Below are 25,045 nucleotides of genomic sequence, written 5' to 3' on the forward strand. Positions count from 1 at the left end.
TTTCCATCTGCATTTATTCCAGATGAAGTACTAGTATTGTAGCAGTTCTCTGCTGCCATCATAGCTGTCTGTGCATGCCATGCACAGGAGGCAGCCAGTAGAGCAGCAACATGCTTCTATCATGCTGACTGCCTTCACCCAAGGTGAAGAAGGGCACACACATCATCTCATCTCCTGCAGAGTTGGAATAACAACCCCTCTAAGTGTCAAGGAGCTGATGTGCTTATTAAGGCAGATCGCCCCTACTCTGTACCTGAAAAAGCTGCTCCTAAGGATCTCAGGCAGTGTACATTTGTGAATCCCACTAAGATGATGTTCCTTGGGTGGAATATATTCTAAATCATAAATACTACAAGGTAGTCAACTTAATTCTGGAATAAAAATCAATATTATCTTACTATAGTTTGAATTATAAGTAATTACATCTGTTTATTAAAATTACTATTAGTACCTACTCCAGCAAACACCCCATCGAGCATCGTAGAGTGGACACAGTGAAGATGATGGAAGAATACTTCTCACAGGATAGTCCATACAAGTGTTTTTTCTATTACACCAAAGGCACTGCACAGGAGAGAAACAAAGACATATTACAACTACTGAACGTCAGACAGCTATTTACAAACTAGGACCCAGTACTACAGTCCATTGACAGAATTTCAAATTAACTGAGTATAAATGCTGTGTCCTGTGATCTTGAAGAATGAAGCCTTCCATGAATTATGGAAGCCCTGGTTGCAGTTCTGTAGTTAGGGCTAAACTTAGAAAAAAACCTTTCAAATAATGGTGTTAAATATGAAAAAAGTATATCCTCCCCATAAGTGTAGCACTTACTCTTCAGGTACTGAATGATCTAATATTTAAGTAATCTGTCAATTTGAGTCAGAGTCATACAATTCAAGGCCAGAATAGATCACTAGAGCATCTAGTCTGACCTGCTGCAAATCACAGGCTAACACCACTACTCACACACTAAACCCAACAACAGAAATGAGACCAAAGTAAATGAAACCCACAAGAGACTAGACTGGGGAGACTGATTCTTCCTAAAAGTGGTGGTGGGGAGTGGGGAAAGCATGAGGCCCTGCCCTATGGCCAAGCCGGAAGCCAGAGCCAGGCCAGGGAGCCGGGCCACTCCACTTCGGTTTTTGTTAACACCTTCAAACACAGATGCCCATTCTAATACCCTATTTACCAATTTCTCTTTGCTGGCAGACAAAAGGGCCAGATCATCAGCATGTGTTAGTTTTCTGTCTCCACACCAGCTTGGTTCTCCTACTAATTAACTCCTTAACTAGGATGAAGAGAAGTGGACTCACTGTCTCAATCCCATCACCTTAAAACTCTCCAGAATTCCATATATTGTTACCACCTGAGCTCCTGATCCTCAAGACAGCTCCTTTATCATCTCCACTTCCTTAAGTCCCTCTCCCTCCAATATTCCAGATACCAGCTTCTGCAGAACTCTCATGCTTTCTCAAGATCATTAAATACTGAATAGCAATTATGCCCTCCATTTATCATTCTTTCAAATGTCTGTCTCATTGCAAATATTGTGTCTATAGTACTCCTTTCCTTTCTTAAAGCGATGTTGCACCTCTCCTATATATTCCTGCTATTATCTTTTAACTACAAATACCATTAAGATCCAATCATAATTGTATGGTTATTGAATAGTGTTGCTACGGGGCACAGTTAAGATTGTTTGGGTGCCTTAACTGTGCATTTCAATACCTTAATGTGTTTAGATTTCTTTTAAATTTAACCTCAACTCTGAATTTCCTGGGATTGCTGTAATTCCAACATAGCTATAATGTTTTTTCCTCTTAAAGTACTGATTTGTACTCAGCCTTAATTCTAGTTTAATTTTTATCTGGGAATATAATACTGACACTAATTCAGAACTCATCCACCACACAAATGAATCAATGAAGAAATGTAGAATGGGATTTCAATAGGAGACCTTTCCAGATCACGTTTTAATAGGACCTACTCACTTCAGGAAGAGATTTTATCTAGAAACTATTAGTGATCCAATTGTACCACCAAAAAAATAGCTCAGAACCATGATCTATTTTGCAGAGTATGCTGTTTTGTTTCTCTTTCCAGGAGTCATGTTAGAAAGCCACATGCAGAAAATAAAGTTTTCAATGAGATCATCATTCTCTTGCAGGTGGGGACAGAGCAATTCATTATTTGTAGCTTGTGGTGCATGTTGCTTTGGTTCAAATAATCTTTCTGAAAAGATGGGCACTTCATTTTACTAAGAACATCTAAACCAGGCCTGCACAACTCGTAAAGCGGCGAGGGCCACATTCCTCCAAAGAAAACAACCGAGGGCCGAAACCTCCCAGCCCCGCAGAAACACTCCGCCCCAGGGCCGTCCATCCCTGCAGAAACAAACCCTCCTTCCCCAGCGCCACCCCACCAAAACAGCTGTGGGCCAAAAAGGAAGGCTGGGGGTGGGGAGGTGAAACTTTATTTTAAATCAACCGGGGGCTCCCAGCTGAAGAGGTGGCTGGGAGCCCTCAGGGTCAAATTAAAGGGCTCGGGGCTCCGGCAGCTGGGGGAACCCGGCAGGGTCGGCTCTAGGATTTTTGCTGCCCCAAGCAAAAAAAAATTTGGCTGCCCCCCCGTCCCAGTCCTGGGCTCCTGCCTGGACCCCCCTGCTGCCCCAATCCTGGGCTCTCCCGCCACTGACCCACACCCCCTGCCACCCCAGCGCTGGGCTTCCCTCTTTCCTCCCCCAACCCTGCTGCTGCCCCAGCCCTGGGGTCCCCCCACACCAGTGCCTCCCCCCCCACACACCTCCTGCCTCCCCAGCCCCGGGTCACTGGTAACGCTCCCAGGGCAGGTCATTCAGCAGGAATTTTGGATGTGCACAAAACACAGACAGGATTGGTTCCCATATGGTTACAGAGCTGCAGTAAAGTGGAACAATTTTCAGCTTGTGTGATTGGAAGATATCTGGATGCATATTATAAGACTGTCCTCCATAAATGAGGAAAAGTTGAAGTGCCTTTATTATTCTTTTGTTCCACTCTTTCTTTTTATGGGGAATTTGCCAATGCAATATCACTGTCTTCCTTAAACAAACAAAAAGGCAATGGCTGTTGAAAATAGCAATTCCAGTGCTAATAAGCATTTCTTGCTCAATTTTATCCTGCTTTTTCTACAGCAAGTTACAGTGGATCAGTATATCTGATTTGGAAGAAATGAAGTAACAGCTGCCCAAACTGAGCTTGAGCACTCCTGAACTTTGAGGTGTTCAAATCTGGAAGGCAGGTGCTGGGGGGGGGGGCCTGTGGGTTTCACGGGGGAGCATGGCAGCAATGTGTCTGGAGCTGCATGGAGCCAGACACGCTGGTCTGAGTGGCACGGTAAGGGGGCTGGGGGTTGGAGAAGGGGTAGGGAGTTCCAGGGGGCAGTCAAGGGACAGGGAGATGGGGTGGTTGGATGGGGCAGAGGTTCAGGGGGGCAGTCAGGGGACAGGCAGCAGTTGGATAGGCATGGGAGTCCCAGGGTTTATCAGGGGACAGGTAGGGGGTGGAGTCCTGGGGGAAAGTTGGGGGGTCTCAGGAGGGGGCAGTTGGGGACAAGCAGAAGGGAGGCTTAGATAGGGGCTGGGGTCCCAAGGGGCAGTTGGAGCAGGGGTCTTGGGAGGGAGCAATCGGGGGACAAGGAGCAGCAGCATTTAGATAGGGGGTGGGAGTCCTGGGGGGCAGTTAGGGGCAGGAGTCCCAGGAGAGGGGTATCAGGTGATAAGGACCAGCGGTGTTAGATAGGGGGTGGGAGTCCTGGGGGGCAGTTGGGGCAGAGGTCTGGGGAAGGGGCAAAAAGCGGCCGCATGCCGGGATTCAAATGGCTCTGGGCTGCCCGCAGCGGCGGGGAGCCCTAAGCCCTTTAAATCCCCGCCGCTGCAGGCAGCCTAGAGCCCTCTGACTCCCGGCCGGGATTCAAAGGGCTCTGGGCTGCCCACAGAGCGACATGTGCGGGGGATTTAGAATCCCCTCACGGGCTGCACAGTGAGGCTCCGCGGGCCGCATGTTGTGCAGGCCTGATCTAAACAAACAGAATACTTTAATTTCCTCAAAATGAGTATCTTTACAGGATCAGTTTTATACAAAGATGTTAAATGGTGCTTGTTTGTGTTGGCTGAACTATTTCTTATAATATGCAAGATAAACTGTGTGAATATATGAAGAACAGCCAGTCTAATATCAGCTTGACTGATAATTAGAGCCACTGCTAAACTGCTGCTGGCTGTAAGTAATAGTGTGGAAAGGTTAACTTTAGCACTTTCTGGAGACTGCCTATGTAACTGTCACAAATGCATGCAGCCTCAAGGGCAGAAGATTTGGTATGTGATAGAGCACAGGGTAAAATAAGAAATTATTTAGCAGATTTATTCTTGATGTCAAAACAGGAACTGCCTTACTACCACTATTTTTTTTTAAAGAAAGCTACAAGAAACCAAATTTCACTAGTATTATGAAACACTTGTCAAATTCATGACAGTCTACATCTGAAAATTGAAAATATTTTGCTAGTCTATTTAGGCAGAAATTATAATAATAGTTTGCACTGTATTTAACATTGGAATCTGTTAGTACAGACTCCGGATCTTACATGATGTCTAAGTGAGCTTGTGGCATTAGGCTGTACTCATTATCAGGATAATATCTTATTAGACTCCTGACAGAATCCTCGGGTGCAGAATTCATATTCTCCACATATTTGTGTACTCCATGCAGAAAAATGCAAAGGAAATGGGGGTGGGGGACAAAGAAGAGGTGCTTCTTCCCAGGCAGCACTCTAGTCCAGCCTGCCTGGAGCAGCCTCAGAGATACAAATCACTGCAGGGGGAGGGGAGCTTGGCACGCGTGCCTGCTGGAGAGGGGGGGGGGGGGGAGACCATTGCTGTCAGGGGACAGGGCTGGGCATGTGTGCCTGCCAATAAGTGACAGACACTCTGTCCCTCTCACTTGCTACTGGGCAAGGGGGCTGTAGGTCTTTTTAATTATGCAGGAGGAAGGCTCTTTCCCCTAGGCAGAAATGTGTAGTAACAGTGTTAATGTTCTTACATCTACCAACGTGATATATGCCATCATGTGCCAGCAATGCCCCTCTGCCATGTACATTGGCCAAACCGGACAGTCTCTACGCAAAAGAATAAATGGACACAAATCTGACATCAGGAATCATAACATTCAAAAACCAGTGGGAGAACACTTCAACCTTCCTAACCACTCAGTGACAGACTTGAAGGTGGCAATTTTGCAACAAAAAAACTTCAAAAACAGACTCCAAAGAGAGACTGCTGAACTTGAATTAATATGCAAACTAGATACCATTAACTGTGGTCTAAATAAAGACTGGGAATGGTTGGGTCATTACACCAATTGAATCTATTTCCCTATGTTAAGTTCTCCTCACACCTTCTATGGGCCATCTTAATTATCACTTCAAAAAGTTTTTTTTCCTCCTGCTAACGATAGCTCATCTCAATTGATTAGACTCTGCCTGTTGGTATGCATACTTCCACCTTTTCATGTTCTCTGTATGTATAAATATCTCCTGTCTGTGTGTTCCATTCTATGCATCTGAAGAAGTGAGCTTTAGCTCACGAAAGCTCATGCTACAATAAATTTGTTAGTCTTTAAGGTGCCACAAGTACTCCTGTTTTTTTTGCGGATACAGACTAACACGGCTGCTACTCTGAAACCTGTCAATGTTCTTATTGTTAGTTAACTGTTCCCATTCTCAATCAATTCCCCAAGGAGCACAAAACCTGTAAAAGTTTTAAGGCTCCTACATTGCCAGAATGATGTAAAGCCTTATAAATGACAGTAGGGGAATCAGCTAGGAAGATTCATGTGTTTTCACACTTTTTCCTGTGCCAAAGTGGCACAACTGGGTTAGATTGCAGCTCAGGACTTATTTTACTTACCCATTTAAAAAAAAAAAAAAAGAGAGAGAGACTTTGAGGGCAAATAAAACATTTACCAAGCAGTCAATAAAAGGTCAGGACAATCGGAAGCAAACACTTCCCAACACAAACACAGCCAGGTCCAGGACAATGATTAGCAAAACTGTGTAACTTTCATGTGTTTAAGTCTGAGCAATTTAAAATGACGTTCCAGTTGGGGGGGTTGGCATTCTGTAATGTAATTTAAATGAAAATCCAGGATTATTACTGGAATGCAGGGTATTAGTTACGAAGTATTTGTAACTTAAGTTTCATGTGTTTAGGAAATGCTGAATAGTTATTGTAACTTTTTTCTGTATTGTAGTTTAAATAAATTACCAAAACAACTGAAACAGATATGATTATGTTGCATTATTTTGACAAATAAAATATGTAGAATTTTGCAGAATTTAATTTTTTGACACAGAATCCCCCATGGAGTATCAAAGTAGAACAATTCTTAGTCTCATGAATGCAACAAAATGCTGCTTCTGCGATCTTAGAGTTACAGCATGCATAGTCACTGCTGTTTTAAAAAGCTGTGTGTAATTTATTAGTGTCATTTTGCTTTATTTTTTAGGGTTTTTTTATTTTTGCTTCTACGTCTGAAATTGATTTTAGTAATATAAACTTTAAGGACTAATTCTGGCCAAGACAACATATGAGGGAAATGGTAAAGAGCCAATTTTAAAAAATCCACTTTTCTCAAATCTCTAGGGGAAAAAAATAAAAAAATTAGGCTTTTTTTAAAAACAAGGAAAGAGGCAATATATATACACCCAAGCAAAAGATTTTAATATGCAATGTTAAGTAGTCTTGTTTGTATTACGTCTTTTGTTTTGGAACTTCTTGTTCCAGTCACCATCAAGCCACCGTGCATGCATACAAACAGGAAGAATAGAAGCCTCTTATTGACTGCATCCAATGCCAGACATCCTACAGATGGTCTATCAAGAGGTACAGTGTTCAGCAGATAACATAACTAGTAATGTTATAACCACAGCAAAAAGAACGCCATTAAGCTCTCTTTTCAGAAGTCAATACAGAATGTTCAGTTACAAGATTTAAGGGCTCAGGCCATAATTTTTCAGATGTGGTAGCTAAAATAAGGCACCTGAAGTCTACATTTAGGCACCTAAATAAAAGTGGCCTGATTTCTAAAATGTAGAGAACTCACAATGGAAGCTGCAACTGTTCCAGAAACTCTGAAGATGAGACTGCTTTTATTTAGGTGACAGAAGTTTGAATATTCTGATCTATGTGGTAGGGATGGTAAAAAACTAAACCAAGCCAAGCTATATTAGGTCGACTCACACTCACCACAGTAATTACTGAAGTAAATGCACGTCCACACAACAGTCCTTGGATCAGTGGTGAGCATACTCAGCAGGAGCACTTCCACCGACCTAAGAGGGGCAGTGTGGGGAGCTGAGAGCCTGGTCTCTTAGCTTCCTGTCAAGAGCCTGGCTGCGCCACAGGCTCCAGGCAGGTTGGGCTCCTCCCCCACCCCACTCCTCATTCTCTGCCAGCAGAAGCCACCCAGGGCTTCTTGTCCTCCCGTTCCTTGCCAGGAGAAGCCACCCATGGCTTCTTGCCCCAGGAGAGCGAGGTCCAGCTACCTCAGCTTCTCGGCCCGCCCCCAACTTGCTCCCTGCCAGGCTCCTGGCAGGGAGCGAGTGTGGGGGTCCCCCCCACCAGGCTTCTCACCCCAGCTCCAAGCCAGGAGCAGGGTCCAGCCACCCAGCTCTTCAGGGAAACAGGGGGCAGCTGTCAGGCTTTCTTATCAATTTCACAGCTCTGTTGTGAAACTGATAAGACAGCCAATGTACCAGATGAAGTGTCTACACAGGCACTGCATCACCCTAACTGCACCAACATAAGCCTTATATCTCTTGTGGAGGGTGGAGTTCGGATGTCAGCGTAGTAGGGCACTTACATCGGTGGGAGGAAGGCTGTAATGTAGACACTAATAATTACTGTGTAGTGTAGACAAGCCCTAAGATTTAGTAGAAATTTTTATCATCTATTCCCCAAATGCTTATTTTCATTTTCTGCTGCCATCTATTTTACTACCAAAATGAGCAGCTGGGTATTTTTCTACTTTGACAATTAAAAAAATCATTTCCAGAGATCTAATGCCTTTACATTACATACATAAATGCCAATGGTTTAGTTTTCTGCCTTTTATATTATTTTTCTGCAAATCGTCTCAGTCATGTGATTCGTCTCAGTCAAGTCTAACCTCATCTCTCCAAGGTCAGCCCTGATGATATTAAGGCAGTCTCACTGCATCATCCATCATTCTGTCATCAAAGGAAGTAATACACTGTCAATAGTTTGATAGATTTTGAACATAACATATCTACATTCTCTTGGTGTCTTCGGCACACTCCCCTGCGGATTTATTTTCTTATCCGTGCACCTGAGTAGTTCTCACTTGTGTGGATGGAAAGTCTGTAAGGGGTGTGTGTCAGGAATACACCTATTAACATGTCAACATTTTAGTACTTACAAGCAGCATCTATTCAAAGAGAAAATACTGCAAAAAAGCTTCCTATACATAGCCAAGTCAGTGATAAGTGAATTCCTCAATAGTTACAAGCCCATCCTAGATCAGTGGTTCTCAAAGCCAGTCTGCCGCTTGTTCAGGAAAAGCCCGACAGGCCGGGCCGGTTTGTTTACCTGCCGCGTCCACAGGTTCGGCCGATCGCAGCTCCCACTCACCGCGGTTCGCCGCTCCAGGCCAATGGGGGCTGCGGGAAGCAGCGTGGGCCGAGGGATGCGCTGGCCACTGCTTCCCACAGCCCCCAATGGCCTGGAGCTGCGGACAGTGGGAGCCGCGATTGGCCGAACCTGTGGACACGGCAGGTAAACAAACTGGCCTGGCCCGCCAGGGGCTTTCCCTGAACAAGCGTCGGACCAGCTTTGAGAATCACTGTCTTAGATGACTCATATTTACCTTCTCCTGTCTTCTACTTCAAAGATGATAAGCGCCTTTATTTATTGCTTTGCTAGTCTCATGTTGAACTAGTGGAGGGCTAGTAGCGCGCACAGTGAGCAACTATGCCAGTACAGAAAGAATCAGCATATTTCATCTTATTGTTTTAAAATTTGCTGTCACAAGGCTAATTGGGACTAAATGAAATGACCCATTACAACAAAGTAACATATGTACGAAAACATAAGACTGTTTATTTTTTCTTAGTGAAAAGATGTTTTACAATAATTTCTACGTTTTCATTAGCTGGATGAACAAGTAATGCTTTCTACGATGCTGGCAAATCAGTTTTGGCCAGAGCTGGCACTTGAAGGCTTTAGCTAAGAACTGACAAACTCACTGCTGGAAGCCAAACCAGCTCACCTATATGTTAGTATTGTTCAAAATAAGTATTAGTCTTATAATAATGTATTTAGTGTTTAGGTGCTATAAAATGCTTGTAAGTTACTGCATGCAGCAATCTCACTTGCAATGTCCGTTTTCCCTGCTATAAAAAAATATATGTAAAGTTTGCTTTATAACTTTGAAAACGTTTGCACAGAGCTTGTGAACCCAGGCATGGGAATCATTCCCCCACCCAATCAGGAGACTTATCAAGATTAAAACAGGCCATTAAGGAACATTGCAACACAAAGACTAGGTGAATGGCCTTATTGAATCTTGGAAATGCAACATGCACGGGAGCTCATCTCATAGACTGGAAGACTAAATGTAAAAGATAAAGGGTCACAAGAGAATTTTCAGGTCTTTGCTGGTTGCATTCTCACAGGGCCATAGACTCTAAACTGAACCAAGAGATCCTCCAGGGTTATCCCTGGATTTACCAAAACACATTCATAGAATCAGAGAATCTCAGGGTTGGAAGGGACCTCAGGTCATCTAGTCCAACCCCCTGCTCAAAGCAGGACCAAACCCAACTAAATCATCCCAGCCAGGGCTTTGTCAAGCCAGGCCTTAAAAACCTCTAAGGAAGGAGATTCCACCACCTCCCTAGGTAACCCATTCCAGTTCTTCACCACCCTACTAGTGAAAAAGTTTTTCCTAATATCCAACCTAAACCTCCCCCTCTGCAACTTGAGACCATTACTCCTTGTTCTGTCATCTTCTACCACTGAGAACAGTCTAGATCCATCCTCTTTGGAACCCCCTTTCAGGTAGTTGAAAGCAGCTATCAAATCCCCCCTCATTCTTCTCTTCTGCAGACTAAACAATCCCAGTTCCCTCAGCCTCTCCTCATAAGTCATGTGCTCCAGCCCCCTAATCATTTTTGTTGCCCTCCGCTGGACTCTCTCCAATTTATCCACATCCTTCTTGTAGTGTGGGGCCCAAAACTGGACACAGTACTCCAAATGAGGCCTCACCAGTGCTGAGTAGAGGGGAATGATCACATCCCTCGATCTGCTGGAAATGCCCCTACTTATACAACCCAAAATGCCATTAGCCTTCTTGGCAACAAGGGCACACTGTTGACTCATATTCAGCTTTTCGTCCACCGTAACCCCTAGGTCCTTTTCTGCAGAACTGCTGCCCAGCCATTCGGTCCCTAGTCTGTAGCAGTGCATGGGATTCTTCCGTCCTAAGTGCAGGACTCTGCACTCGTCCTTGTTGAACCTCATCATATTTCTTTTGGCCCAATCCTCTAATTTGTCTAGGTCCCTCTGTATCCTATTGTGAATTGACAGATCACTACAACTCTCACTTTTAGGATTTAGACTTTAACTCATTTGTGTATATGTTTGTTTGCTTTAACCTGTAAATAATTCTCTTTTTCCTGGTTAATAAATCTTTAGATAGTTTAGTACAGGACTGGCTACAGGCAGTGTCTTTGGTGGAAGATCTAGGGTACCAATTGATCTGGAGTAAGTAACTGGTCTCTTGGGACTGGAAGCAACCTGAATATTTTGTGATATTAAGTGACCATTTATCACTAAGTCCAGCTTGCCTGGGTGGCAAGATAGACTGGAGAGCCTAAGGGGACTGTCTGTGACTCTACAACAAGACCGATATAGTGATCCAGGAGTTCACATTTGTTACTGTGTTGGTGAAATCTAATTATAAAACACATCACCAATTTGGGGTGTCTGCACTGCTTTTGACAGTCTGCTCCGAGGTAGGCACACAGCCATGAGCCACTCCAGATAGCATGACTCTTTCTAATGATTTATACTGTTTTGCTATCTCCTTTCCCACTCCCCTCTGAGCCTGCGCAGCACAGCTAAGGAGTGAGCTGTAGTAAGACATTTCAGCATCATCTCATTAAACATAAACATCACCAGATTCTCTGACCCCAAAATAGTAAAAAATGACAAAACTTACTGAAACATTTTTTAGACATTCTTCACAGGACTTGAAGGAGAAATTAGAACATGCTAGAAAAAAAGAATATCAACGTTATAAACTTTTTTTAATCAATAGTGTCAATTAATATAACTTCGTAATCACAGCATGTATACACAAAAATGTAATCTCATCTACCAAATACAACGCTACCTCGGCATAACGCCACCTGATATAACACAAATTTGGATACAACGTGGTAAAGCAGTGCTCCAGGGGACGGGGCTGCGCACTCCGGTGAATCAAAGCAAGTTCAATATAACGTGGTTTCACCTATAATGCGGTAAGATTTTTTGGCTCCCAAGGACAGCGTTATATCGAGGTAGAGGTGTACATGCAAAGAAAGAACAGTGAGTTTGCTTCTTTATTTTAAATCAAAGCTTTTATTTTCACTAGTATTTTAACAAGTAAAACGACACCGAACACCCAATTTCACCTCCACACTGTTTAGGAAAAAAGTTATGCCGATGCCTGGCTCTAATTCGCAAAAGGAAGATCAGTGAAAGAGGACTGTTCTCTGTAAAATGATTACGGAAGACTTAACCCGTGACCCATGAGTTTTGAGCCTGCCTACATCTTTGCTGAAATTCTAAATCTCTTGCCATTCAATTTGAAGGAAACTCTGAGCTCTGCAGCTTTGGAAGCAGAAGCCAAGCAATGCCTAACCTGGATTTAGTACCAAATTTTCCTCCTTTCCATAAAAAAGTCTCAAGAACTTTTTTAAAAAGGTTTAAAAAAATAAAGCCTCATGACAGACAGGTTCTCATTTTAAGAGGAAAAAAACTTCTCAAGACAGGAGACCAAATTACTTAGCAAAAAGCTCAACAAGAACCGTTAAGGGATGTTTTAAAAGCCACATGAAATAGGAAGAGTTAATCTATATTTTAGTTAGGTTTTACAATGAAAAAAGTATCTTCAAGCACAGAAAACCCATTGTTGTTTATATTGCCTGAGGATGATTACAGCTGTAACTACACCACTACCCCGATATAACACAACCCAATATAACACGAATTCGGATATAACACAGTAAAGAAGTGCTCGGGGGGGGGGCGGGGCTGCGCACTCAGGCGGATCAAAGCAAGTTCGATATAACACGTTCACCTATAACGCGGTAAGATTTTTTGGCTCCTGAGGACAGCGTTATATTGGGGTAGAGGTGTAGTACCTATTTTTCAGTGGCAGGTAACAGGATGCAACTTGTTTTAATCATTACAGAAAAAGTTTAGAGGTTACTGTTTGTGAAAAGCCATCCTGACAGCCCTGGAGTCTGGGTCCTTCATCCATCGCACAGATAGAATAACTTCTTCTCACTGGTCCAATGAGATGCCTCAGTCCTTACCTAAATGGACCATGTCTAGAGACTAAAAGATAGTTCAGTCTACTTGCCCAACCAATCCTTGATTTTCTAGCTACTCTGCCAAAAGGCATTCCAATTGTAATTTGTTGTGTGCAGATTCCTAGAAACTGGCATGACACCATCAATTCATTTCACACAGGCAACAAACAACAAGTCATCAGATGGTAATGACTTTTGGACAGGTATACAGGTCTACTTTTACACAGCCATCCATTAGTCATAAATAGATAAGAAATGTTTTAAGTCTACAAAAATTGTCAAAGAGCTTACTTAGTGTTTTTTTTCTAAATATCTAGAAGATATTTAAACTCCTACATTTCATAATTCATTGTCCTGCTGCTTTGACATTAATTCTTAGCATATAACAAATCTGTGCTTTATTTACTGGTATATTCAGATTAATAAATTAAATTAATAAATTTAAACTGCCCCCCCCCCCACACACTGATTAGTTCACATTGTATCAAGAAGTAGCCAATCCAATGAAGAAACTCAAATTCTAATAGTATGGCCAATACACCAACCTCAAGCAAAAAACAGAAATAAAAATTTAGAAAAAAAAATCAGGGCTTTGGAGCACAGCCCGGAGCTGGCGTGCAGAGCAGCTCTGGAGCAGTGGAGCTGCAGGTTTTGTCTGGAGCTGGAGTGGAGCCAGAGCACAGCTCCAAAGCCCTGGAAAAATTCATAAAGCCTATAGCAAATATTCCTTAACTCTGTAAATTTAAGTTTTCAGTAATGTTATGCCACATGGGCAAAAAAAAATTCACAATAATCAGAGCTAGAAAACTCAAGTTTCTAAATGAAGTTCAGGAAATTGGTTCATTCAGTGCACTGGTATTGTTAGAAAGGTATGGGAATACCAGGGATTTTTAAATGTTCTTTTAAATGGATGACCTTTTATAATTGAAGTCATTCAAAGTAAAAATAAAGTGAAAACCCACAAGAACTACATCAAGAAAGTAAATAGGGTGCAGGACCAGTTCAACTCAGTGAAATTTCACAGGCTCTTGAGAAGATCTGGTCAACAACCTAAAACCTTGCATGCTCTTTGAAGGACTGGGGCCTGAATAACAGAACCAATGATTTCTTTAGATTTATAAAAATAAACAGCACCTATATAAAAGCTCTAAATGCCAAATATTAAAAATTCCACAATCAGAATATACACTTCAGTCAGCCTCACTCCTCTTACAAAGTAGCAGTTCACAATTTATAAACACCCCACTACACCAGACCCCCTATTCTGTATGATCAAAATGATCACAGGAAAAAAAAGACTTGACATTTTAAAATATTTTATTTATTGTTGTTACAACACCTAAGATTACTATAAGTGAAAGACTGGAGAAATATAGTTTCTAATTTTCATTTTGTTTTACTCTTTGCACTTTACAGCACAGCTTACAGCTGTTTTCACTATTTGCTTTGCAGTCAGGTACAGCTTTCCTTTCTCTGTCTGTGTTCGTCTTTCAAACAGCAACAGTGGAGAGAGAACAAAACATTTTTAAATATAGGAAAATGCAATCAAAACCAAATATTGGTAGGCAGATTCAGAAGCCAGTCTAGTACTTGGAAACTACTTTCAAGTCTTTTTAACACAACTGGATTTCAAATTGACAACGTTCCCATAAAATTTCAAGATTCTAAGGCCTTACACTTTTACTAGGAAAAAGAGGTGTATTTTTAACACACATTAAAAAGCAAAACTTGCCTTTTCTACACAGTTTTTGTATTGGGTTGGCTATTTCAGGTAGGGTTGTGATTTTTTTTAACCCCAATAGTTATATCAGTACAACCTTGCATGGAAACAGTTGCATCAGTATAAAGGTGCCTGATAAGTAGTGGTAAATAATTAAGACATCAAGTCCTTGATTCAGAATTATCTGGATGGCTTGATAAATTGGGTGCAAGCAAACAACATGCATTTTAATATGGCTACATGTAGATTTATACACGTACAAAGAATGTAGTCCACACTTACAGAAAGGGGGACTCTATTCTGGGAAGAAGTGACTGAAAAAGATTCAGAGGTTGTGGTGGATAATCAGCTGAACATGAGCTCCCATTGTGATGCTGTAGCCGAGTTAATGTGATCCTGGGATGCATAAACAGGGGAATCTTGAGTAGCAGTAGAGAGGATAGTTGGTACAATGTGATCGCTGCTGGAATACTGTATCTAATTATGGTGCCCACAGTATAGGAAGGATGTTGATAAAATGGAGAGTGTTCAGAGAAGAGCCATGACAATGATTGAGGGATTCGAAAAAATGCCTTGTAGTCAGAGACTCAAAGAAATCAATCTATTTCAACTAAGAGAAGTGACTTGATTACAATCTATAAGTATCTACATGGGGAACAAATATTTAATACTGTGCTCTTCAATCTAGCAGAGAAAGGAACAACAAAGGAATTTGAAACTAGACAAATTCAGCCAAGAAATAAAGTATACATTTTTTTAACAGTGTGAGTAATTAACTACTGGGACAATTTACCATGGGTCATGGTGGATTCTCCATCACTGACAATTTTAAAACCAAAACAGGAATTATTTTAGGGAAGTTCTACAGCCTGTTATACCAGAGGTGAGACTTGATGATCACAATGATCCCTTCTGGCCCTGGAATCTATGAATCTCATACAGGATTAAGCTACCATGATATTAAGCATCCTTATACCACTATAACTGCATCCACACTAGTGGGTTGTGGCACTTTAACTATACCAACACAGTTAAAGCTGTATAATTTTTCTACGTAGAAAAGCGGTAAGATTTTAATGTGTGTTTAAAATACATCTTCCACCTTACCTAGACATGGCCTAAAAAGAGATGAAGCTGAATGTACCAAGTATACAATTTCCACAGTGCAAGTAATTAATGTTTAGTCAGATTTGCATTCTCAGAGCACACTATTTTACAGAGGTGTTAGCTGCTCTGGCTCTTGTTGGTTCATCCCTAATATTTTAGTAGCAGAATAAAAAAAAGTTCACTTTTATCACAATATGTTGATCAGCTGGTGGGGGGAGGAAGAGAAAGAGGAAATTTAATATTCCTTTTCATGGAGAAATCTTTGTGGAAGAGAGCTGGTCTCCTCAGATTGAATCCTGAGTATTCATTAGAATGTACATCTCACAATCTAATTTAATGAAAATCAACCATATAAAAACATTTACTTATAACCTCTGTCAATAACTATTAAAGTTGAAGATATTTTTACCAAGAGCCTTCAATGGCCTAGCACAGTTCTGGTGCCCAGAGGATAACTAGTATGGCAGCAGTCCATCAATCTAGAACACCTCAACTGTCCCTCATTACAAAACCCATCCCTCACCTATACAGGCAACACACGGATGATATATTCTCTCATCCTCAAACCTTTTGAAAAGCCTGCTGTTCTACCAAGCTGACCAGTACTAAACCAAGAATGAACAGCATGAGGATTTTAGCTAAAATGCAGATATTTGTGACTCTACCACTAATCTCTTGGGGGCAGTCATTTTATTTGTCTAGCATACTTTCTCTGGAGCATAGCCCCATCTCACAATAATAGTGCTGTACAAAGAGACTTCATCTACACTATGGGTTAGATTGACGTAAGACCTACAAAATTAAGTTGACCTGAGTTAGGTCAACCTACAGCCACCACAGTAATTGCTGCAGCAGTTCATGTTCACACTACACTGCCTGTCAGTGGTGCCAAGTATCAGAGGTGTAGCCATGTTAGTCTGTATCCACAAAAACAATGAGGAGTCCGGTGGCACTTTAAAGACTAACAGATTTATTTGGGCATAAGCTTTTGTGGGTAAAAAAACTCTCTTCTTCAGATGCATCTGCATTGAGTAGTGCCCATCCTAACCAGGAGTGCTTCCACCAACTTAACTGTGGCAGGTACTGACAGGTGGAGTCCTCCCACCTCTGGACCTGTCAGTAATGCACTGAGCTCACAGTTGGAGATGTCCCCCCACTCCTCCAACAGGCTGCCAGTCCAAGCCAGGGCAGATCGCACGCATGTAAACGTCTAGAGCAGAGCTCGGGAGGGGCTCCATCTGAGAGCTAATTTAGGTCAACTTAATTTTGTGGTGTAGACGAGGTGTGAAGCTATCTAGATAATCTGAAACCCTGGCATGGCAGTTACCAGAGAAAGAGTTAAAGGAAGCCCTAGGACAATCCAGTTCCTGTTTCTCTGTTATGCTTTTGTCAGGTGCCTCCCTCTGGGTGAGTCACAGCAGGCGCGTCTTGGGGAAAAACTCTGGCCCCGGGGTGTTTTAGGGCAGGTCTACACAGACACTAGAAACGTGCATGGGTGCAGTCAAGTCTCGTTCTTTCGCCCTGTTCCCGCTACCCTGCCCGTGCAGCGCACCAGGCGGACTGGAGAACGGGCCGCTACTGAGGGCGGGGAAACTCCGCCGGCCCTACACGCACCAAGGCACGGAGTGCGGGGCGGGGGCGCAACCTCTGTGCCCCCCGCCCAGAGCCCAGCAGCGCGGCCCCCGGTCCAGCCGCCCCCACAGCCCCAGACCCTAACTGTAGGTGCCCCCCACACTCCCACAGCCGGGGCGGCCCCCACAGCCCCAGACCCCAGAGCCTAACCGCGGAGCGCCCCCCTCGCCCAGCCACGGGCTCCGCTCCGCGCAGCTCCCTTACCGCCCCGCCCCGCCCGTCCTCACCCGGTACAGCCGGGTCTCCCGGGCCCGTTCCCGACCCCGGGCGGATGAGGGTCAGGCCGGGCAGCCAGAGCGCGCAGAGCCGCATCGCGTCCATCGCTGCCGGGCCGGGCGCTCCGCTGACTGCGGGGCCGCGGCCCACTCGCCGCCTCCTTTCAGCGCGTGCAGCGAACCGCACCCCGCCCGCCTCCCGCGCAGACGCAATGCCAGCCCCGGAGCCGGGCCGGGTCCAGCGGCCTCTAGCGGCGCCCAGCGGCTCTGCTGCTTTCGCCCCCCGGCAGTTCCAGGGCGGGCGGCTCGGCTAGAACCCGGGGCTTTGTCCTCGTTTCCCTGCCCTGTGGTGTGTCCCTCCCCCAGGATGGCTCAGTCGGTCTTTCCATCCTCTTTGCCCTTAGTCCCCTCTTGTCCTCCTCCTCCCCGGAGTCCCTGCCCCTCACGGTGTGTCCTCTCCTGGCCCCTTCGGGCTTCTCTTTGCGTGAACAGTGAGCGGGAGTTAGTACGCGAGTGAGTGCCCTGGCGCTAGCCGAGCTCCAGGGAGCGGGAACACCCACTGCAGAACGGCCCTGGAGTCACACAGAGTCACTGGCTTAGCACAGTGATCACATTAGCGGCTGATTTGCTGTCACTGGAGAGCTGGTGCACCCCCACTCAGTGATTTCCCTACACCCCCCCCAGGGGGGGTGTACACCCCCCCTGAATTTTCCCAACACCCCCCCAAGTTTTGTGAGCTAGTTACATACCAATTTAGTGTCTGTTTGGAAATCTGAATTTAAACTGAAACATTAATACACACTTTAAAAGCTTATACAGTGTATGGTAAAATATGTCAAGTATCAGAGGGGTAGCCGTGTTAATCTGGATCTGTAAAAGCAGCAAAGAATCCTGTGGCACCTTATAGACTAACAGACGTTTTGCAGCATGAGCTTTCGTGGGTGAATACCCACTTCTTTGGATGAAAGTAGTGGAAATTTCCAGGGGCAGGTATATATATGCAAGCAAGAAGCAAGCTAGAGATAACGAGGTTAGTTCAATCAGGGAGGATGAGGCCCTGTTCTACCAGTAGAGGTGTGAAAACCAAGGGAGGAGAAACTGGTTCTGTAGTTGGCAAGCCATTCACAGCCTCATCCTCCCTGGTTGAACTAACCTTGTTATCTCTAGCTTGCTTCTTGCTTGCATATATGTACCTGCCCCTGGAAATTTCCACTACTTGCATCCGAAGAAGTGGGTATTCACCCACGAAAGCTCATGCTGCAAAACGTCTGTTAGTCTGTAAGGTGCCACAGGATTCTTTGCTGATAAAATATGTGTATCTGAAAAAGTATAATAGATTTGAAAAGTATGAACATAGACTAGCTTCCTTGCTTCCTTATACAGCTGTTTTTTATGATGTCAGTGCATTCATTTAGTTGATGTTGGCCAACCTAATAATTTCAAATGATGATTTGTAAGCAAAGTCTAAATGAGTTCTCCCTGACAGCTAGTGATGAGCTGGGGGCTAAGGCTTCAGGGCCAGATTATATTTACATTCACACCTAATCTACCTAGGTATCCAGCAAACAGAGCTGTGTTGTCCAAGTGATAGATTTTGGCTGGGGTTGGGTTACAAACCACTTGAATGTCGGGGAAGGGGGGATGAAATGTTGTTCTTATTGTATGAGTAAAGGGCAGTAGAACTGTACTTAGCCTGTGATGATTTGAAGGCATCAAGAGAGAGGGTGGGGACCTGTCCCTCTCCACTGTTTAAAGACAGAGCTGATTAGGCTCTATAGATAGTCTTTTGTTCTGTTAAGTGACCACTGCAGCTGAAATCACTGACAATCTGCTTAGTCCTGTTGTGGGGACAGTGTTCCTGTGGGTACAGTGTTTTTGTGTAAGAGACAGCTCAGACTGCACTAGCAGCAAGGTTCCCGCACTGAGAGCTCAGCTGAAATCACTGAGGGTATGGCTACACTTACGGTTTGCAGCGCTGGTAGTTTGCAGCGCTGGTCATCCAGCTGTGCAGGGCCAGCGCTGGTGTGTGGCCACACTCACAGCTACCAGCATTGGTGTGTGGCCACATTTGCAGTATTTGCAGCACTGTTGGGAGTGATGCATTATGGGCAGCTATCCCAGCGTTCAAGTGGCCGCAACGTGCTTTTCAAAAGAGGGGGGTGGAGTGGGGTCTAGTGTGACAGGGAGCGGGGGGAAAGAGAGAGGGGATTTTTGGAGCCAACACTGTGTGTTTAGCTTCCTGCATTGAAAAATCAGAACATGTTTCCAACCCCTTAGTCTTAACTCTTAATTGCAAACAGCCTGCAGCCAACACAACTTCCTGCTGTTTCACTCCCTCCCTGCCTCTCATTTGATTGTTTACAGCCAGGTACAGATGATCACAGCAAACAGGAGCTCTGTTTGTTTTTTAGATAAGCAACGGAGCTCCGATCGGAGCTCGTTCATAACAAAACAAAGAGAGGCTGCATAACAAAACAAAGAGAGTAATTTATAAAAGCATTCTGGGATACATCCTTATACCCTGGAGGCCAATCACAGCGCTGGTGTGTGGCCACACTTGATGACCAGCGCTGCAGCACCAGCGCTGGAATCCTTATTCCCCATGCTGAGTGAGGTGTACGGCCAGCGCTGCAGCCAGGGAGTTGCAGTGCTGGAAGTGCCCTGCAGGTGTGGCCACTTACTAATTGCAGCGCTGGTGGAGGCTTTCCAGCACTGCAAATCGCCAGTGTAGCCATACCCTGAGAGCTGGTGGAACCTCAAGAGACCAACTCGCAGAGGTCACAGTGGTAGGTGACAGCAGAAGGTGACTGTGCAGGGCCATTGGCAACAGAGTGGTAAAGTGAACCATGGCACAACGAACAGCCGTGGCCAGAGCAAACTGTGCCTTTTTGTCCCCCACCTGGAAGGTGTACTCACGTGAAAGCACCTCTGAACTCTGAGTCTCCACTGACCAAGGACAACACCGGTGAGTGGAGTGTGGTGGAGGGAAAAGTGAGGGGCACGTTAAATAAACATTTGTTTGTTGGACTATATTTTAGTCACTTTGCTCCAGAATGCTAGATTTGTGACTGGGAATGGAAACTTATATAAATATGTTTCCCAGTAGGCCAAGATTTTTAAAATGCAGTATTTGCCAAGGTTGTTATCTCACATTGTTGCTATCTTGAGAGGTCATTATGTTGGGGAGTTTCTGTACTAAACATTTTTATTATAATTAATTTTTACATAAGAATGGTCGTACTGGGTCAGACCCATGGTCCATATAGCCCAGTACCCTGTCTTACAACAGTGGTCAAGGCCAGGTGCTTCAGAGGGAATTAATAGAACAGGGAATCATCAAGTGATCCATCCCCTGTTGCCCATTCCCAGCTTCTGGAAAACAGGCTAGGGACACTCAGAGCATGGCGTTGCATCCCTCTCATCCTGGCTAATAGCCACAGATGGACCTGTTCTCCAGGAATTTATCTAGTTTTTTTTTAAATCCTGTTATAGTTTTGGTCTTCACAGCATCCCCTGGCAAAGAGTTCCCTGGGTTGACTTTATATTGTCTGAAGAAATACTTCCTTTTGTTTTTTTAAAATCTGCTGCCTATTAATTTCATTGGGTGACTGCTAGTTCTTGTGTTATGTGAAGGATTAAATAAAATTTCCTTATTCACTTTCTTCACACCAGTCAAGATTTTGTCGACCTCTATCATATCCCCATTAGTCATCTCTTTTCTAAGCTGAAAATTCCCAGTCACTTTAATCTCTCCTCCTGTTTCATACCCCTCATCATTTTAGTTGCCCATCTCTGTACCTTTTCCAATTCCAATATATATATTTTAGGATATGTGACCAGATCTACACACACTATTCAAGGTGTGCACGTACCATGGATTTATATAGAGGCAATATAATATTTTCTGTCTTATTATCTATCCCTTTCTTAATGATTCCCAACATTGTTTACTTTTGTGACTGTTGCTGCACATGGAGTGGATGTTTTCAGAGATCTATCCACAATGACTCCAAGATCTCTTCCTTCAGAGTTAACAGCTAATTCAGACTCCTTCATTTTGTATGTATAGTTGAGATTGTTTTCCAATGTACATTACTTTGCATTTATCAACATTAAATTTCATCTGCCATTTTTGTTGCCCAGTCACCCAGTTTTATGAGATCCCTTTGTAATTCTTCGCAGTCTGCCTGGGACTTACCTATCTTGAATAGTTTTGTATCATCTGCAAATTTTGCCACCTCACTGTTTACCCATTTTTCCAGATGAATATGTTGAATAGGACTGGTCCCAGTACTGACCCCTCAAGGATACCACTATTTATCTCTCTCCATTCTGAAAACTGATAATTTATTCCTACCCTTTGTTTCCCATCTTTTAACCAGTTACTGATCCATGAGAGGATCTTCCCTCTTACCCCATGATGGCTTACTTTTCAAAAGTCAATTTAAATTAAATACATTTTTTTTTAATTTTTTTTTTTTAGAAATCTAGATCTGTTATGTGTTTTGGTGTAACTTGCATTTTCCTTATGTTAAATTTGGATTATCCTAACAAAACATTTACTTTATTCACTTTCTTCACATCAGTCAAGATTTTATAGACCTTTAGCATATCCCCCCTTAGTTGTCTCTTTTCTAAGCTGAAAATTCCCAGTCATTTTAATTTCTTCTCCTGTTTCATACCCCTAATCATTTTAGTTGCCCATCTCTGTACTTTTTGCATTTCTAGTATGTCTTTTTTGGGATAGGGTAACCAGATCTGCACACAGTATTCAAGGTGTACATGTGGCATGGATTCATATAGAGGCAATATGATATTTTCTGTCTTATTATCTATCCCTTTCTTAAAAAAGCAAAGGTTTCAGAGGAGCAGCCGTGTTAGTCTGTATTGCAAAAAGAACATAAGCTTTTGTGGGCTACATCCGTTGAAGTGGACTGTAGCCCACGAAAGCTTATGCTCAAATAAATTTGTTAGTCTCTAAGGTGCCACAAGTGCTCCTGTTCTTTTTAAAGAAGCAAACAGAATGTTGGGAATCACTGACTGCTGCTGCACACTGAGTGGATGTTTTCAGAGAACTATCCAAAATGACTGCAAGATCTTTCTTGAGTGTTAACAGCTAATTCAGACTCCTTCATTTTGTATGTATAGTTGAGATTGTTTTCCAATGTACATTACTTTGCATTTATCAACATTAAATTTCATCTGCCATTTTTGTTGCCCAGTCACCCAGTTTTATGAGATCCCTTTGTAATTCTTCGCAGTCTGCCTGGGACTTACCTATCTTGAATAATTTTGTATCATCTGCAAATTTTGCCACCTCACTGTTTACCCATTTTTCCAGATGAATATGTTGAATAGGACTGGTCCCAGTACTGACCCCTCAAGGATACCACTATTTATCTCTCTCCATTCTGAAAACTGATAATTTATTCCTACCCTTTGTTTCCCATCTTTTAACCAGTTACTGATCCATGAGAGGATCTTCCCTCTTACCCCATGATGGCTTACTTTTCAAAAGTCAATTTAAATTAAATACATTTTTTTTTAATTTTTTTTTTTTAGAAATCTAGATCTGTTATGTGTTTTGGTGTAACTTGCATTTTCCTTATGTTAAATTTGGATTATCCTAACAAAACATTTACTTTATTCACTTTCTTCACATCAGTCAAGATTTTATAGACCTTTAGCATATCCCCCCTTAGTTGTCTCTTTTCTAAGCTGAAAATTCCCAGTCATTTTAATTTCTTCTCCTGTTTCATACCCCTAATCATTTTAGTTGCCCATCTCTGTACTTTTTGCATTTCTAGTATGTCTTTTTTGGGATAGGGTAACCAGATCTGCACACAGTATTCAAGGTGTACATGTGGCATGGATTCATATAGAGGCAATATGATATTTTCTGTCTTATTATCTATCCCTTTCTTAAAAAAGCAAAGGTTTCAGAGGAGCAGCCGTGTTAGTCTGTATTGCAAAAAGAACATAAGCTTTTGTGGGCTACATCCGTTGAAGTGGACTGTAGCCCACGAAAGCTTATGCTCAAATAAATTTGTTAGTCTCTAAGGTGCCACAAGTGCTCCTGTTCTTTTTAAAGAAGCAAACAGAATGTTGGGAATCACTGACTGCTGCTGCACACTGAGTGGATGTTTTCAGAGAACTATCCAAAATGACTGCAAGATCTTTCTTGAGTGTTAACAGCTAATTCAGACTCCTTCATTTTGTATGTATAGTTGAGATTGTTTTCCAATGTACATTACTTTGCATTTATCAACATTAAATTTCATCTGCCATTTTTGTTGCCCAGTCACCCAGTTTTATGAGATCCCTTTGTAATTCTTCGCAGTCTGCCTGGGACTTACCTATCTTGAATAGTTTTGTATCATCTGCAAATTTTGCCACCTCAGTGTTTACCCATTTTTCCAGATCATTTATGAATATGTTGAACAGCACTGGTCCCAGTACCGACCCCTCAGGGATACCACTATTTATCTCTCTCCATTCTGAAAACTGATAATTTATTCCTACCCTTTGTTTCCCATCTTTTAACCAGTTACTGATCCATGAGAGGATCTTCCCTCTTACCCTATGATGGCTTACTTTTCAAAAGTCAATTTAAATTAAATACTTTTTTTTTAAATGTATATATTTTTTAGAAATCTAGACGTGTTATGTGTTTTGGTGTAACTTGCATTATTCTTATGTTAAATTTGCATAATCCTAACAAAACATTTACTTTATTCATATCTCTTTTCATATCTCATTGGTCCTGACACCCCCCCCTGTAAATTCGAACACCCCCCCTAATTTCAATTCCTGGGGAAACCACTGCCCCCACTACGTTACTAACTCTAGCATCAGCATCCCTTGGTAACCTGTTCCAATGGTTAATTACCTTCACGGGAGCGCCTTATTCCAATCTGGGTTTTTTTAACTTAAACCCCAGTCATTGGTTACTGTAGGTTCCTTTGTCCCCTAGTTAGAACCTCTTAATATCAGACATGTTTTCTTAGTGTACAGTTTTCAGAGTAGCAGCCGTGTTAGTCTGTATCGGCAAAAAGAACAGGTGCCACAAGTACTCCTGTTCTTTTAGTGTACAGTGTGTAACCTGGAGGGTTCTTAGTCTTATTTGACAAGCTAAATAGATATCACACACTACATAATGCGATCAAATATCAGAGGGGTAGCCCTGTTACTCTGGATCTGTAAAAGCGGCAGAGTTCTGTGGCACCTTATATTCACCCACGAAAGCTCATGCACCAATACATTTGTTAGTCTATACGGTGCCATAGAACTCTTTGCCGCTACATAATGAGAGTAAATTAAAAAAAAATCTTAAGTCTATATTCTTTTAAGAAACTTATTTTAATATCTAAAAATTAGCCCAAAACATTACATGAAAAACTGTTTCTAAGGGTATGTCTACACTATGAAATTAGGTTGATTTAATAGAAGTCAATTTTTTAGAAATCGATTTGATACAGTCAATTGTGTGTGTCCCCATTAAATGCATTAAGTCAGCAGGGTGTGTGCACAGTACCGAGGCTAGCGTCGACTTTTGGAGCGTTGCACTGTGGTAGCTATCCCACAGTTCCCACAGTCTCCGCCGCCCATTGGAATTCTGGGTTGAGCTCCCAATGCCTGATGGGGCAAAAACATTGTCGTGGGTGGTTCTGGGTACATGTCATCAGGCCTCTCTCGCTCCCTCCCTCCCTCCATGAAAGAACGGCAAAAA

At 42.9% G+C, this 25,045-nt stretch overlaps 1 protein-coding gene across 2 annotated transcripts in view; it reads right to left on the reverse strand.

Annotated features, from left to right (window-relative positions):
- Positions 1–17,512, reverse strand: part of LOC123365129 (pituitary tumor-transforming gene 1 protein-interacting protein-like) — a 61,284-nt gene extending 43,772 nt beyond the window's left edge. The window contains exons 1-3 of one of the 2 annotated variants that reach the window (XM_045007782.1): positions 17,329–17,512; positions 11,283–11,335; positions 456–564 (exon numbers count right to left, since the gene is read on the reverse strand). In XM_045007782.1, coding sequence (XP_044863717.1) covers positions 456–564; positions 11,283–11,335; positions 17,329–17,422 — 256 coding nt within the window. In that variant the 5' untranslated portion in view covers positions 17,423–17,512. Of the gene's footprint in view, positions 1–455; positions 565–11,282; positions 11,336–17,310 lie in introns of both variants that reach the window. The other variant, XM_045007781.1, reaches the window with a different exon arrangement.
- Between the last annotated feature and the right edge of the window lie 7,533 nt (positions 17,513–25,045).

The sequence above is a fragment of the Mauremys mutica genome, chromosome 2 (assembly GCF_020497125.1).
Source record: "Mauremys mutica isolate MM-2020 ecotype Southern chromosome 2, ASM2049712v1, whole genome shotgun sequence".
Taxonomy (NCBI): Eukaryota; Metazoa; Chordata; order Testudines; family Geoemydidae; genus Mauremys; species Mauremys mutica.